This window comes from Schistocerca cancellata, chromosome 2 (genome assembly GCF_023864275.1).
Source record: "Schistocerca cancellata isolate TAMUIC-IGC-003103 chromosome 2, iqSchCanc2.1, whole genome shotgun sequence".
Lineage (NCBI taxonomy): Eukaryota > Metazoa > Arthropoda > Insecta > Orthoptera > Acrididae > Schistocerca > Schistocerca cancellata.
In genome coordinates this window covers 420,258,450-420,275,430 of record NC_064627.1, presented here as the reverse complement: position 1 = coordinate 420,275,430, position 16,981 = coordinate 420,258,450, and the positions used below count along the sequence as shown (strand labels likewise).

At 41.2% G+C, this 16,981-nt stretch overlaps 1 protein-coding gene across 1 annotated transcript in view; it reads right to left on the bottom strand.

Annotated features, from left to right (window-relative positions):
- LOC126154527 (mitochondrial 2-oxoglutarate/malate carrier protein-like) overlaps nucleotides 1-16,981 on the bottom strand; it is a 113,884-nt gene that overhangs the window by 30,478 nt on the left and 66,425 nt on the right. The window contains exon 4 of the mRNA XM_049916150.1: nucleotides 7,669-7,882. Coding sequence (XP_049772107.1) covers nucleotides 7,669-7,882 — 214 coding nt within the window. The remainder of the gene's footprint in view (nucleotides 1-7,668; nucleotides 7,883-16,981) is intronic.

Below are 16,981 nucleotides of genomic sequence, written 5' to 3'. Positions count from 1 at the left end.
AGTGAAAGACAGAATGACAAGAACTGTTTTTTCAATAGGAAGCTCGCGACTACGAAAAAAAAAAAATAGGAAGCTCGCGACTACGAAAAAAAAAGTTTCGTGAAGAAAGTACGTCCCACGGAAGAACCAGTTGCCATTATTTAGACGTTTTCGACACTTGAATAAACAACGTGCGCCTTTTAAAATAATTTCGTGAAGTGGTTTGGTGGTGTCGTAGGTGCTCTGGGCGGATATAGTGTTCTGAAGTGTGTTTCTGAAGTCAGTAGTTAATGGTATGGAGTGACCAATCAAGTTATTTTTTCAATTACGGCGAGTCTACACGAAACAAACGTGCGTTCCTATGAGACAGCGTGGAATTCTTTGCTAGACCTGTTGCTTTGAAATGAGTGTGCAAGTGTCCGGCCGGTAGAGCCCTCATCTTAAATTTCGTGTCCGCAGCTCGTGGTCTAGTGGCTAGCGTTGCTGCCTCTAGATCACGGGGTCCCGGTTTCGATTCCCGACCAGGTTGTGGATTTTCTCATCATTTCATCATCACCACTTGTGGATTGTGTACGAAAAATTGGACTGTGTAAAAATTGGGACTTTGTAAGGGCGCTGATGACCGCGTTGTTGAGAGCCCCACAAACCAAACATCCACGCTGTAATTCCCCTTCGTGTTTTTTTGCTATTGACAGCGTTTGCGAGTGCGGCATTCAGTTTTTCAGGGACTTTTACAGCTGTTGTCCTCTTATTTATCGCCACAATTCTCTTCAAAGACCATCTGTCACGATCACAAAATAAACACTTTTGTTCGCCTTATGACCTAGCGGACGATGTTTCCCCGCTTTCCCCGTATGTGGTACAAATCTTTGACTTGGTGCCTGTTGAAACTCTCAGCACTCCGGCTACCTTGGCTATGGAAGCGTTCGTCATATGAGTACCAATAATAGGGCCACGTTCGAATTCGCTGAGTTCTGACATGATGCACGCAAAACTACAGAGAAGACCGTTCTGAAGACGACCAACGCTTGCAACGTATTGAGGATATAGCACAGGTGCTTTTCCTGATCAAATACAGCAGCGCAACGTACAAGCTTAGTTAGCACCTTCATTTATATGCAAGCATGCATTACCCGTGGTGTTCCCATACTTTTGTCCAATCCCTGTATATACTCCAGTGCAGCAGTCCGCTTTCGGAACTGTTCTGGAAGTAGTTGGATTACTACAGGGCTTTAATTATTATCACTGGAGTAGTGAGAAGTTTAACTATGTTCGTGGGTCAAAGTAAGGCAGACGACCCTTACTAAATGGATTTACACGTGTAGCAGCCAATGAAAGCTTCGGACAGAATCTGTCGAGCAGTATGCCAAGGAGCTCCTAGTCATGAACAAAAAGGGCATTTCACATTTGCTGTCAAGAATTCAATGGAAACACATTGCTTAAATGGCATTAACCGACCGTCTTTACCATACAGCATCACAAGCGTTTATTGCTTCCCGCCAAACAGATTTGTAGAGGAGAGTCTACTGAACACAACACAAGCCGCAAAAACAGCTGCCATCTGATCACGAGTTACAAAAGTATAGGTATTACTTTTCGCTCAATCCTTGTACTTTTGTCTTTGTAGGTTCCGATCGCGCACTGCTCACAAATTATTTGGCACGTTTCCAATGGCTGTAAGGCAAACGCTAGAACATATTCTCAAATATGAATCCTGTCATCATCGTGTAACAGCCAGTGTCTTTCAGTTGTACATTATTCATATGTACACTCAGTACTTAGCTATGGGATTCTTTTCTGGAGAACATGAGCACAAAGTATGAACACAGCTTTCATACTACAAGAAGGAGCCATATGAATAATAACCAAAAATAGTAGTTCAGCTTATTGTAAAAATCTATTCAAATCACTGGGGGTTGTAACTACACCATGTGCAACATTTTTACCATCGGCTGCTTTTATTTTAAACCCAAATATCAACCGGTTTCGGTCATGGACCATCTTCACGGATAAGGGTTAAAATGATTTAAGCCAGCACATTACATTTGTCATTACCTAAATAAGTGTAGAGCATGTAATGAATATCAATATACGACACAGGACTTTTAAAAGCAAGCATAGCAAGTGTACACAGACCAGTACTGATTAGGAATGGTTCAAATGGCTCTGAGCACTATGGGACTTAACATCTATGGTCATCAGTCCCCTAGAACTTAGAACTACTTAAACCTAACTAACCTAAGGACGTCACACAACACCCAGTCATCACGAGGCAGAGAAAATCCCTGACCCCGCCGGGAATCGAACCCGGGAACCCGGGCGTAGGAAGTGAGAACGCTACCGCACGACCACGAGCTGCGGACACTGATTAGGACACTATAAGTATTACTTTGTATAAAATATTGAGGAGTGGTGAAAGATTTTTAAAAAGACTTTTTAAAGATCTTTGACAATTCCTCAATATTTTATACAATGTAATACTTGTAGTCCTCATCTTCTCATCAATACTGCTTTGTTTACACTTACTATGTTTGCTTCTAAAAGTCCTGTGTCGTATATCGATATTCACGACATGCTCTACACATTACTTAAGTAATGACAAATTAATGTGGGGGGTTAAATATTTTTAACACTTATCCGTGAAGATGGTCCATGACTGAAACCGATTGATACTTGGATTTAATATAAAAGCAGCCGATGGTCAGACATGCATTTTATACATTACTTGAAGGCTGGTGACAGTCACCTTCTAAAAATGGTCAAAACATTTTTACTCATAGGAGACTTGTTCTCATACACCGCCCTCCTCCCTCCACATCTCCCCTTTCCCTTGTACACTTTTACCCATATCAGTTTTTGCCACTAATTGTGATCAACACTGTATAAAAAAACTTGAACTTGGATATCCCTCTCAGTTTTCCATCCGAAGTGCTTAGGAGTTTGTGTGTTCCCGTGAAGATAAGTTATTTAGATCGTAATAACAGTTACTTTGGTATAGATTACTCATTAAATACGCGTATTTATGTGTTTTACGACTTTCTATCAAAGGTTTCACTTATCATTACGTATTATTCCAGAAAACGCGAAAAGATGGTTAAGTCGAATTGTAATCGTATTTTTGTTTACGTTTTGGGGCAGTAAACTTAAAGAATGACGTTTAATAGTTCTTTTTCTTTCCAGAAATTTAAGTACGGTATATCCCTTCATTACTAAGCTCATATTTCAGGACTGTAATGTAGATCTTTAGCTGTTTGATTGAGAAACTTTTGCATTAATAATTTGTTTACATACATTTTGCATATATTACAGTTACGTTAAAAGTTACATTTTTTGTGAATAAGTTAAGTAAAAGATACTGCAGTTACGTGAGTACTGAGGTCTTGTTTTTAGCGGAAATAATTAACTTTTTACGTTACACACCAGAAGCGCTAACATGAAGGTCTAATTTTTGCGAATCGTTAGTAACGAAAAGTTGTGTACTGTAAAGTGTGTTAAGTGATTTAATTCTATTTTGTGTTGCAATGTGTGATAATGTACATGTTGACATAGGGTAGTCAGACACAGAGTGGTATGGGTAAATTGTAGGTTGGTATTCCACTGGGGTTAATGTAGTGGAGAACTGAATGAGGAACTCAGTGAGGGTCTCCCATGGAACCGTTGTCTCTGCAAAAAAGACAAGAGAATCGCCGGGCAAGAGATAAAGATTTGTGCCCTTCAACCTTAATTAGAACATGCGGAATTTGAACTCGATAGGCTGGAGGGGGAATAATATTGTAGGAACTGGGTAAAGGTAACAAGTAATGGATGAAGATTAAGAGCTCTTGAACTACATTTGAGCTAACAGTTTTTAATTTAATAAGTTTGACTTATTACCCGAAGAAGAGAGGGTAGAGTCTCATACAACTTTAGGTTACATTAGGCTACAGCAGACTTATAGCAAAGAAACTAAGTGTAGGTCGGGACCAAAAGATAGAAGGAAAGTGTTCTGGTGCTAGGTAGTAACCCCGGCAGGGGTGTAGGCCAGATGGTACAGGACAAGTTAGGAACAGTGTACCAGGTCGCAAGTAAGTTGAAGTCAAATGCTAGTCTTAGCCAGATGAGAGAGGTCGTAGGGAATCTGTGCAAAGATTTTGACAAAAATGGTCAGGTTATTATAGTAGATAGAGTGGGGAACGGCGTGGCTAAGGACTGAAACTACAGTACTAGGGGAGACATGGATGAAATAGGAGTACAAACTACACTCACAAATGTGAGTTTTGTGGAGGTCCCAGAGCATCGTGATTGACCCTGGGTTAACACTACTCTGAATTGTGTGAACACTGAGTCGAGCAGGCTGCTGCTGACTGAAATGAAATCTCATTTCATTGCAGTGCCTGTCGTTACAATTGGAAGACGAGGTATACTAGACATGGCCTAAAGCAAAATCCCAGTAAGAACTAGTATCTGAGAGTTACATTTTTATTTTATGAAGACTTAACAATAAATAATTTCGGTGCCGGATGGAATATTATGATCTCTGCAGAAAAACAGTTTATATGTATAGGTTGATCTTGTTTTGTCGCATTTTTGGCGTTGAACAGAGCTTGGGCAAATGAGAGTATGCACATTCATTAATTAATAATAACCATTCAAGTGAAAAAATCTGTGTAAACAATTATTGTTCTCCTGTGGCACGTTTTATTGCAGAGAAGGCGAAAGAGTTTTGCTGTTCATCGAGGTTGTAAAAGGAGGTACGTGAAAAAGGATTACTTCCTGGCTGGCTTGGACTGTGTCAAAATGGCCGCTTGAGCGGTACGTAAGAATTGAGTAGAATTCTCACACTTTTCAAGAGCTTGCAGTCTTTACTTTCCGATCTCACGGTCAAAGCATGAAAGGAATAATAGTTTTCTCCGGGTCATCTCATCGCAGAAGCCCTCTGCCCCCTGCATTTCGAGACAGTTATTTTTTTGTAGATCGCTAAACTACCTACAATCATGAAATAGGGCACTAGGAAATAACCCGTTCGTACCTCTCTCGCTAACGTAATATTTTGTGCTAAGACTAACGATTCCATTGAGTATCATCCTCAAATTACAGGCGTATCTAATTTTTAAAAAATCATTACATTATTTTTCTCTCACTAAGCAGTCAAAATGCTTAGGAAAGTAACACAGATGGAGCTTTTACAGTTAGAATTAGGGTTCAGGCTGCCTGTTATGAAAGAAGCTCAAATAACAGAAGAGCCTCACAATATGCTTAAGAATACACTGGAAAGTAAGGTTAATTGATTTCATCAGAATATTGGGGGAATGAGTATTGAGATGGAAGAGCTTCTTGTCTGCCTGGAAAATTTAGAGCTCTCAGAAAAGATCCTGTGCCTAGCTGAGCACCGCATAGCCAAAGGGTTAGAAAAGTTGCAAATAAAAGATTACACTGCAGCATCTCACTCATTCAGAACTAATATGGGAAAAGGAGGAGTTGCTACTTATTTTAAGACAAAATAAAAGTTCAAAAACATTGAGTCTTGCAGATTATGTGTTGATCTGCACATAGAAGTGTGTGCTTCTGAGTTAATACGTGAAAATGGTTCACTCGTAATTGTAACTGTATATAGGAACCAATGGGAAATTCTGGACTGTTTATGAGGAATTTGCATTCCTTACATTGCTGATTGTCAGACAACAGCACGCAGTTAGTAGGCTGTGGTGATTTCAATGTAGATTTTCTAAAGGATTCTGATAGAAAAAGAACTTGGAAACTTAATGTAGATCCTACTACTTGATCTCAGTAATTAACTTCCCAACACAGGCGGACAACGACAGTAGGACCCTCATTGATAAAGATTCCTTTGAGGAAGTTCAAAGCAACAAAATGACTGTTTACTCAGTCATAAATACTGTCTCTGATTGTGATGCACACTTAGGATAAATAAGATAATTCCCTCCAGTATTGATACTCCTCATGAGGAGAAGACAAGAAGTGCCATGCCCCGATTTCCCAGAAACTCCGCTGAGTGGGAGAGGGCTCAAAATAAGTGAACATGTATCTCGGCTTAGCCGTTGATACTCGATCGTTTCTGAGAAAACGACGGTCAGAACCCAGTTATTATTTTATTAATTTTTGTTTCTCATTTATTTACCCCTGTCCATAGGACATAACTACAGAAATGCTTTCCAATGTATCCGGAAATAACGTTGTCTTTATTCGTCTTCTAATTGTATGGTGAATGAATTAAAGAGAAAAAAGACAATAAATTAATGGAAAAATTATTTTAAATTGTTTTCGGCGAATTCCTGTGATGTATCTCGATTCATACAACCATCTCATCTTCTTTGTTTTCGTTTTGCCTTTTCCCATATGGGGTCGTCCTTGTTATGTATCGGTTTTGGAGATATTAGTGACGTCTGGTGGCCGGATGTGCTTCCTGATACCACCATTCCGCCCTTGTGAAGAAATCTACGTGTTCCCACCTGTCTGCGGCTAGTGCAGCTCTTTATACTGAATTTCGAAAGTCTTTTTCTAAATCTTTGTGCAGTGTGCAGGACGTTGGTACGTGTCCAGCATTTACCCAGATGGATGTGCGAAACAGCCCAAAAAACCACATCCAGACTGACTGCATCAACAGCTCACATTATTCATCTGCGAAGCTGGATTCTACCCGGGAATGGCTTGTGTCCAGGAAGTGTGCGTGTTAGCGCTCTTGGGTCACTGTCATACAACCAGTAATTAGATAAAATATTATTTCATCAAAAAGTATAATACGATATTTGTTAATTAACATTTCCATTTGTCAATAAATATGAAATGTGGGTAATAGGAAACTAGGGTTACTACTAACGAGATGCAAACAAGTGATATCTCAAAAGGATATTGCGGAGACATGGCTTAGCCACAGCCTTGGGGATTTTTCCAGAATGAGATTTTCACGCTGCAGTGGAGTGTGCGCTGATATGAAACTTCCTGGCAGATTAGAACTGTGTGCCGGACCGAGACTCGAACTCGGGACCTTTGCCTTTCGCGGGCAAGTGCTCTACCAACTGAGCTACCCAAGCACGACTCACGCCCCGTCCTCACAGCTTTACTTCTGCCAGTATCTCGTCTCCTACCTTCCAAACTTTACAGAAGCTCTCCTGCCAGAAAGTTTCATATCAGCGCACACTCCGCTGCAGAGTGAAAATCTCATTCTGGAAACATCCCCAAGGCTGTGGCTAAGCCATGTCTCCGCAATATCCTTCCTTTGAGGAGTGCTGGTTCTGCATGTTTCGCAGGAGAGCTTCTGTAAAGTTTGGAAGGTAGGAGACGAGGTACTGGCAGAAGTAAAGCTGTGAGGACGGGGCGTGAGTCGTGCTTGGGTAGCTCAGTTGGTAGAGCACTTGCCCGCGAAAGGCAAAGGTCCCGAGTTCGAGTCTCGGTCCGACACACAGTTTTAATCTGCCAGGAAGTTTCATATCAGCGCACACTCCGCTGCAGAGTGAAAATCTCATTCTGGAAGTGATATCTTCACTACAAATCTATAATGGGACGCACTGTGTTATCGACGAATACATTAATAGGCTAGAAATGTTTTGCAGCTCAACAGTGTGTTAGGAAACTGATGTCTAGACACTGAGCTTAAAATCCAGTAAGAATGACGAACATGGAAGAAGGAAAGTCTGTGAGGTCCGCTTGTCGGAGTATGAAATGGAGTGAATGGATGGACGAGCGACTGACCAGAGGCGATGAGTGAGGAGCGCATGCCGGCATAGAAGGGCATGGAGACACCGAGGCTGAGCACGGTGCGCACAACGCTGTGGAGAGAGCCGGACCACAGCGCCCACAGGCCCTCCTCGTGCCGTATGCGCCGCATCGCGTCCATTACGTGGCGGTACTGTTGGCGCTTCGATTTCCGCAGCATTCCATCCGTCGCCATCCGCACCATCGCCACCTGTCCGAATGACCAACAATTACTCTCTGCACACTTTAGAGCTACTACACGAACGATAAACGTGAGCATGAAATAGCTACGGTGGAATCTTGGAAATTTTTTGGTGCCCATACTCCAAAACGGGTAGTGTTGACAAATGTGAACATTACGTAACCATCAGTTTAATAAGTCATAACTGCAAAATACTGATACGAATTATTTACAGAAAAATGGGAAAATTGGTTAAGATATCGGAAAATGAGACACAATACCCCTATCAGTCCCGAAACGCACAATTGTGTGGGTGCGGTTTATTTGCGTTGCAGCATCATATTATTCCGCTATGCAGTTGAGTCCCAAGTCACACGAGAGTGCAGGAATCGGTGTTTTGTATACAACTCGATTTGTATCGATATCTCGTTACAGACGCAGGATTTTGTGTCTTAATCTTTGCTAATTTTCAAGATGGAGGGTCGGAAGCATGTCTGTCGAGGTAAATGTTTATTGTGCTTTATTTATTGCGTTTTGACATTTGGAGAAATGTGTTAGAGATTCCGAAATGTGTACAGAAGTAAATAAAAATATGTCCGCCACAATTATTTGAATACTTTCATAGCTACAATGACTGTAACATCCACAAGCACAATTGTGCGTGTTGGGACTATTTTACCGGCATATGGTCGTTTTCGGTCGATGTTTGTGGTTACGATTCGGAACAGATTACGGAATAGATAAGTCATTTTACTATTGTATTTACGCATTATTTTCACAGTTCGTTTGTTTGTTTCAAAAATGGTTCAAATGGCTCTGAGCACTATGGGACTCAACTGCTGTGGTCATAAGTCCCCTAGAACTTAGAACTACTTAAACCTACCTAACCTAAGTACAGCACACAACACTCAGCCATCACGAGGCAGAGAAAATCCCTGACCCCGCCGGGAAGCGAACCCGGGAACCCGGGCGTGGGAAGCGAGAACGCTACAGCACGACCACGAGATGCGGGCCTTTGTTTGATTCGTTTTAGGGCTTACTGACGAGGAAATTCTAGCCATATTAGATGACTCTGAAGTGGAAGTCTTCAGTAGTGGTGACGAATTGTTAGATACAACTTGGACTCTTCCAACAATCAAACCTAGACTTGGAGAAAGCTCTGAATCTTCGGACGAGGAGGAAAATTGTAACAATGCTTCTGCAACAATACTACCAGTTGCTCCAGAAGTTCAGGACAATTTTCCCAGTCAACACAGTAGACAGCATTCTAAAAAAAAAAACAGTGGAAACACATCGTCGTTTTTCCACTTGGAGAAACAGACCATTCACCTCCAAAATTTTTGCGCACTCAGAGAGTGAGGTAGGACAGGAAATTAAAACCCCAATGAGCTATTTCAGCGAGTACTACTCAGAAGACTTTTTTTCAGTTAGCATCTGACTGCACTAACAGTTAGTACTTTTCGAAGAAAGGGAAGTTGCTTCATACAAATCCTCAAGAGAGAGAAAAGCTGTATGGCATACATGTACTTATGGGATGCATTAGATATCCTGGTACACGTATGTACTGGCAGAAGTCATTGCGTATGCCAACTATTGCAAATTGTATGCCTAGAGACAGGTTCTTCACTCTCAGAACAGCACTGCATGTTGTGGAGACTAACAACATTACACGTGAATCAGAAACTAATAGATTGTGGAAAGTACAACCTGCAGTTAATGTTGTACGCAGTGCTTGTTTGAGACTTCCACGCCCCTCTGAAAATGATTATTCCATTGATGAGAAAATGGTACCATTTACTGGAAGGTTCACATTGTCTCAGTATGTTCCAAACAAACCGCGCCCTTTGGGAATTAAAAACTTTGTTTTGGCAACAACGAAAGATTTAGTACTTGATTTTGAATTTTATCAAGGTAAATCAACTCCTCTGCCAGATGTTGGCCTTGGTCTTGGGCCATCTGTAATACTTCGCCTTGCTCAAACATTACCTCAAGGTGCAAGACTATATTTTGACAGATATTTTACAGCTTTGCCATTATTGCAACAGTTACTTGACCTCGGGCTGGAAGGAACAGGAACCATAATGAAAAACAGAGTGAAACCAGTTCACCTGACAGAAGAAAAAAGACTGAAGAGAGGAGATATGGAAGAATTCTGCAGGGACGATGATAAAATAGTCATTGTCCAGTGGAAAGATTCAAAAGCTGTGACCCTTGCCTCTACTTGTACAGGATGTGAACCTGTAAGCAATGTTGAGAGATGGAGTAAACCAGAAAGAATTACATCTTAGTGCCATGTCCTGCAGTCGTAGTGAAGTACAACCTGTGTATGGGAGGAGTGGACCTCTGCGATCAAATGATAGAGACCTACAGGACTTTCTTGAAGACAAAAAAGTGGACTTTAAAAGTTTTGATTCATTTACTTGATTTGGCTTGCGTCAATTCCTGGTTACAATACAAAGTTGAATGCGAAACCAATAAAGTACAAAATAAAAATACTTTAGATCGTCTTGGATTCCGTCAAGTGATTGGGGAAGTGCTAATTCTTCTTCTTCTTCTTCAGGACGGGAACATGAAAGTGAATCCGATGAAGAGCCACCAAATAAAATGTACAAACCATGAAACACAGCATGTGATGAGAAGCGGCTAAACGGATATCATCACTGGCCAATTGTTGAAGATTTGCCTTCAGCTCGTTGCTGCAGGCAAAAAAATTGCAAGAAGAGGACGAGAACAAGATGTCTGAAGTGTAATATTTATTTGTGTTTGTCAAAAGACAGTGAATATCACTGCAAGAAATTACATAAATATGTAAGATAATCCCGACCCACACAATCGTGTAGGTTCAAAATTTGTATCAAAATTAAAAACTAAAATTTTCTAAGCAATTGGTCCACGATTCTATATTTTTTTAGTTAAAAAAATGCATTTATTTCATAATTTTCATTTCAAGTTTGGGTGGGGGTCTGAAAGGGACACTGAATCTACAATTTATCTTAGAAGAGCCCTTCCCAATCTGGTAATTTTCTGAGCGGTAGAAAGCAAAGGGTTCGATTATGCTTCAGTCACAAAAGTTACTCTAATAAATAATTAATATTATCATTATTTCATAAGACTGTGATACTGACTACATAATTTACCGGCAATTAATATTTTTATTTTTTGCAAATGCTAGAACTAACGTACGACACAATGTGGTGGAGGTTACAGCATGTGGAACGCAAATATTAATAACGTATTCCTCAGAGTCCACCCACTACAAACATACTTTGTACCATGCCTCTGTGGAGACGCAGGGAGCTGTGATCTCAACGAGTGTAGGACGCCGAGCTCGGAGCGCAGGAGTGTGCTCCAGTGAAATGCCCAAGACCGTCAGTGGCAGAGCGTTGGCTGTAAATACATTTATTTCTGGAGTCATACAATGCAAACATCTTCTCGGTGGCGTCGACGAAAGGCAGCCAGGAGTTTCTGACACATCCAGCACAGTGGCGTCTATGCTGCATGCTGGAAATCAGGAACTGCATCTTCAGCACTGACGCGTTGGGCAGAATGGCGATCCAGGGTTCTGTAGCCATTGTCTACCCAGTTGGGATGCTGGTAGCAAGGTGCACTGCTTAATGGCAGTGCTCTCGAACCCATCGTAGTTTGAGCCTAGGTCAGCGGCCAACAGATCTGTGTGGCACGATGAGAAGTATGCCCTGGCCTCTCAACAAGAGACGGGAACAATTGCAGCATCTGTCCACAGATACAGCCAGCGGGGACATCAAGATCGCACCTCTCCCCGACAGTGTCTGTGGCCGGCAGCTGGCAGGTCACACCTGGGTGACCCCCAGCTCAGGCTACACATTAGTGGCAGCAGTGGCATTCCACAGCAGTGCAGTGACTCAGGCAGGCTAGTGTCTTGTAGTTGAATTCAGTAGATGAATATTAGGCAGCACATCGTGGAACAGCCTCGACGTGGATTCACTGTAGCTCACAATGCTGTCAAACTAAATGGTTACTGCCTGCCTGCAACGAAACAGCATTCACAAAAAAAAAACGAATCGAATGGCTTGTGTGCTTCAGAAGTCGCAGTATTTATGCTGATCGGATCATGCCGATGACGTTATCGAGTTGCGTGGATGGGCGAATTTGGCCCCATTTTCGAAGGCTGATAACTCTGAAAGACCATGCTACAGTGTCCCAACTACGGCTTTGAGCTCTACTGCTTAGCTCTTTCTGCTATATAAGCATGCTGAAAGGCATTCCTGGATACAATTTACGTTTTGTTACAGCGCCGCGCAATGCTGTCAGAATGATATTATGATTCGGCCATTCTGCTGCAATTGCATTCTCCACTCTGTTTGGGTTGTTGTGGCAATGCCCCAGTTGTGTGTCTCGCTAATTGCTACATTGGTTTTTCTTCCTGGTTACGCTCTGACTGTGACACCGTGCTTGGGCCTGCATTGGGGGTCTACACTTACCGGGGAAAGAAAAACTTTAAAAAATTTACATTCACACAGAATTCTTTGCTGTGGTGCAACACATCTAAGACAGTAATTTTGAGACGTATATATCACATATGTTTATATATCTCATGAAAACGCCTTCTTTCTGCAATGGACCAGAAATTGCTTCAGGATTTACTTCGCAACGGATGAAGGATCAAATTGACGGCACAACACAACAGTATCTATACCTGGTGTAACATTCGTCAGGCGCATTTTCTCCGGTGTTTCAACCGATATTTGCAATTTCACTTTTCCCAACGTATAGCAGGAGTCATCCCAGAACAAATACTGCTCGTGATGACGCCCAGTTTCGATGGAATGTGTCGGCTTGTTTGCCATTACAAACAAAATTATTTTTAAAGCGGAATTTCAAGTGTCCATTCGATAGAATGTTTCCAAATTAGTTTAGTGTGATATCCGTTTTGTCGATATCTATTTAAAGGGACCGCAAAACACAAAGAATAACCAGTACTCCAACAGCCACAGTACCGCCCTAGCCCACGGAGATTGCTACCGCCATGCAACAGCTTTGCTCAAGTCGCTCCCTGAATACTGGTTAATCTTTGTGTATTAAGGCCCCTGCAACTGTTGTTGTTGTTGTGGTCTTCAGTCCAGAGACTGGTTTGATGCAGCTCTCCATGCTACTCTATCCTGTGCAAGCTTCTTCATCTCCCAGTACATACATTCATCTCTTGGTCTCCCTCTACAATTTTTACCCTCCACGCTGCCCTCCAGTACTAAATTGGTGATCCCTTGATGCCTCAGAACATGTCCTATCAACCGATCCCTTCTTCTAGTCAAGTTGTGCCACAAATTTCTCTTCTCCCCAATCCCATTCAATACCTCCTCATTAGTTACGTGATCTACCCATCTAATCTTCAGCATTCTTCTGTAGCACCACATTTCGAAAGCTTCTATTCTCTTCTTGTCCAAACTATTTATCGTCCATGTGTCACTTCCATACATGGCTACACTCCATACAAATACTTTCAGAAATGACTTCCTGACACTTGAATCTATATTCGACGTTAACATATTTCTCTTGTTCAGAAACGCTTTCCTTGCCATTGCGTCTACATTTTATATCCTCTCTACTTCGACCATCATCAGTTATTTTGCTCCCCAAATAGCAAAACTCCTTTACTACTTTAAGTGTCATTTCCTAATCTAATTCCCTCAGCATCACCCGATTTAATTCGACTACGTTCCATTATCGTCGTTTTGCTTCTGTTGATGTTCATCTTATATCCTCCTTTCAAGACACTATCCATTCCGTTCAACTGCTCTTCCAAGTCCTTTGCTGTCTCTGACAGAATTACAATGTCATCGGCAAACCTCAAAGTTTTTATTACTTCTCCATGGATTTTAATACCTACTCCGAATTTTTCTTTTGTTTCCTTCACTGCTTGCTCAATATAAAGATTGAAAAGATTGAATAGTATCGGGGAGAGGCTACAACCCTGTCCCACTCCCTTCCCAACCACTGCTTCCCTTTCATGTCCCTCGACCCTTATAACTGCCATCTGGTTTCTGTACAAATTGTAAATAGCCTTTCGCTCCCTGTATTTTACCCCTGCCACCTTCAGAATTTGAAAGAGATTATTCCAGTCCCCCTGTAACTACAATTTCAGGGTAGGCTTCATGCCAGATTGGATCATTCCGTTGTTAGTCCAAACAGTTATTCTTTTAATCACCTGTAACTACACATCGATTAAAAGAATAACTGACAAGACTAACAACGGAATGATCCAATCTGACACGACAGGAACAACACACCGAAAGAAATAAACAGTCAAAATTTTAGCTGCTAAGACGCTCTGCAAGTATTTAAAAATTGTTCAAATTACTCAGTTTTTCCGCACGAAGAACCGCTTATGAAAGCGGTTTCTACACCCCCTTCCTGCATGGCGCGGGATCCGGTGAATAAGCTGACACTGCCTTGACGAGAGAACTTAGCACCGTGCAGCGCCGTCTAGCGCGAAGTTCAAAGTGCACACACGCGAATTTTAAGTACTTAAACCACACAAAAAATGTCTCAAATGGTTAATTTTTGAATACTTCGTAGTTCATACCGACAGGCAAACAGATGCAGATGTAGCTGTAACACTCAAGTGACTGGCAGAGGAAATAAAAACAAGGCAGTGTATTATGTTACTTTACAGACGACTTCTACAATTGGTACTTTGTTGACATGAAATATTTTATACAAAATCCTGTAGTACGATTCTTATGGTAATTTTTTAATACATTTATTTTACTAACATTGAAACAGTTCCTTGTTTATACACTGTAGTAGTCACAAAAAATGCAAAGAGTGTGGTGACGAAAACAAACGTTTTCCTTGTTCAAGATACACCTGATAAAACAAAATTTAATGCATTCAGGCACTGCACAGCAATGATTACTAGGTCTTCAACTTTGCAACCGCCGTTTTTTCTCGAAGTTCGGGGCTTTATTGTGAAAAACTTACAAAAAAATTGATTCATAGTATTGCCCATCGCTGGCCACTACATTATCCCATCTTTCGGATAGCATATGATCCCGTGGCTGAGAACTGGGCGTCTTTTGTGGGGATCCATGAATCGATTCAATTTTGCACTTGTTCATATGATCGGAAGTGCTGGTCAGACAGACTGTATGCCACTGACAGAAAAAGGTGGTAGTCAGAGAGAGCAACGTATGGAGAATACGGCGGGAGGGATAGGACTTCTCATTTCAACGTTTCCATGTATATTTTGACGGTTTTTTGCGACATGGGGTCGAGCACTGACCTGCTGAAAAATTACCTTTACATGTCTATCGCTGTATTGTGGCCGTTTGTGTTTCAGTGCTGGGCTCGAACGCATCAGTTGCTTTCGATAATCATGTCCTGTGACTGTCTTCGTCCGTTTCGGTAGCTGCTAAAACGTTCTGTCTTCCACCACCATGCTGGACTTCGACATCAAAATCACCGTTCTTAAGGCGTTGAAAACATTCTCTGCACGTTCTTCCACTAATAGTTCCCTCACCATTGGGCTTACCCAGCATTTAAGAGCCACAGCCGCTGATTTCTTCATGTTAAAGCAGAAAATTATAACATCCCGCAAATGGCGAGAAATAGGTACGTAAGTTGACGTACTTAATCGAGAATGGCCTTATGATGCAATCACAAATCGACTAATATTTTTATGGCATTATGTTTACAGATGCCTAAGCTGACTGTATTACACCTATGACCAACCATCTGAACCCCACTTGTCGCTACTGCAAAATGGCGGAAGCAAAGTTGTAGACATAATAGTTTTATTTAGACGGAACTGAGATGGAGTAACAAATGGTCGTGGCCGTTGTTCTGCATATTGTGCTGCGTACCAGACATACTTGATCAAATTCGTAAAAAGTGATGATGCAAACTGACTACTCACATATGACTGAAATGTAACAATACTTTTACGCTGATAAATCTGAAATGACAGAGTTATGGGAAATATACTGTCCGATAATTTACTGAAAAATGCTTTACACAGTCGAAAAAATTTCTTTATTGAGGAGCTGAATCATACTATTAGTTCACAATGGAATCCGAATTATACAAAGTCCTTTCGTGGTCGCGGATTTTGCTACGTCGATTACAAGATTTTTGCAACTAAACAGTCCTTTTTTTAATTTTTTGGGTTCCGTACCTCAATCGGTAAAAACACAACCCAAGGATCGTTTTGTTCTCCGGCCGTCTACCTCTCTTTCCGACTATTAAAAACTCCTTTTCTCAGGAACCGGTAGACATGTCAAGTTGAAATTTATGCCACACACTAAGATACTACGATCTACGGCTACTTGACAGTGTAAAAAACTGAAGCTTCCACGTCAATGTAGTCAAAAGATGCGTCCATTTATGTAACATACTTTGATACTCGCAAACTCGCTCATCAAAACCTATAGGATATTTCTCGTTGACCTAGAATCATAAAATTTGGCAAGAAGCAAGGTTTCACAACACAAAGGAAAAAATCCAAAAACTGTAAATTTGTAATTGTATAAGACGAACCAATTTTTTATCGTTTCTTATCTGTCTGTCCGTTTGTCCGTCTGTTGAGACCCATTTTTCTCAGGAACTGGTTGACGCATCAAGCTGAAATTTGTTACATACTAAGGTCTCAGGCTCTTGGCGAGGTAATAAATGTAAGTTTCTAAGTCAATGCAACCAAAAGATATGGTCATTTATATCACATATTTTGACATTCGCAAGCTCCCTCACCAAAACCTACAATGTACCTTCTGTTGGCCTAGAATCATGAAATTTAACAAAACAGGACTCACAGCACAATCTAAGCAAAAATCCGAAAACTCCTAATCTATAATTATATCACAAGAAAAATTTTTTTTGTCCTTTGTTATCTAACTCTGTTCGTCCGTATGTTAAGACTCCTTTCTCTCAGATCAGGGTAGCTGTATCAAGTTAAAATTTACGAGGTGCATTCAAGTTCTAAGGCCTCCGATTTTTTTTCTCCGGACTGGAAAGAGATAGAAACATGCGCATTGTTTTAAAATGAGGCCGCGTTCATTGTCAATACGTCCCAGAGATGGCAGCATCGTACGGCAGATGGAATTTTACCGCCAGCGGCGAGAATGAGAACTGTTTTAAATACTTAAAATGGCAACGTTT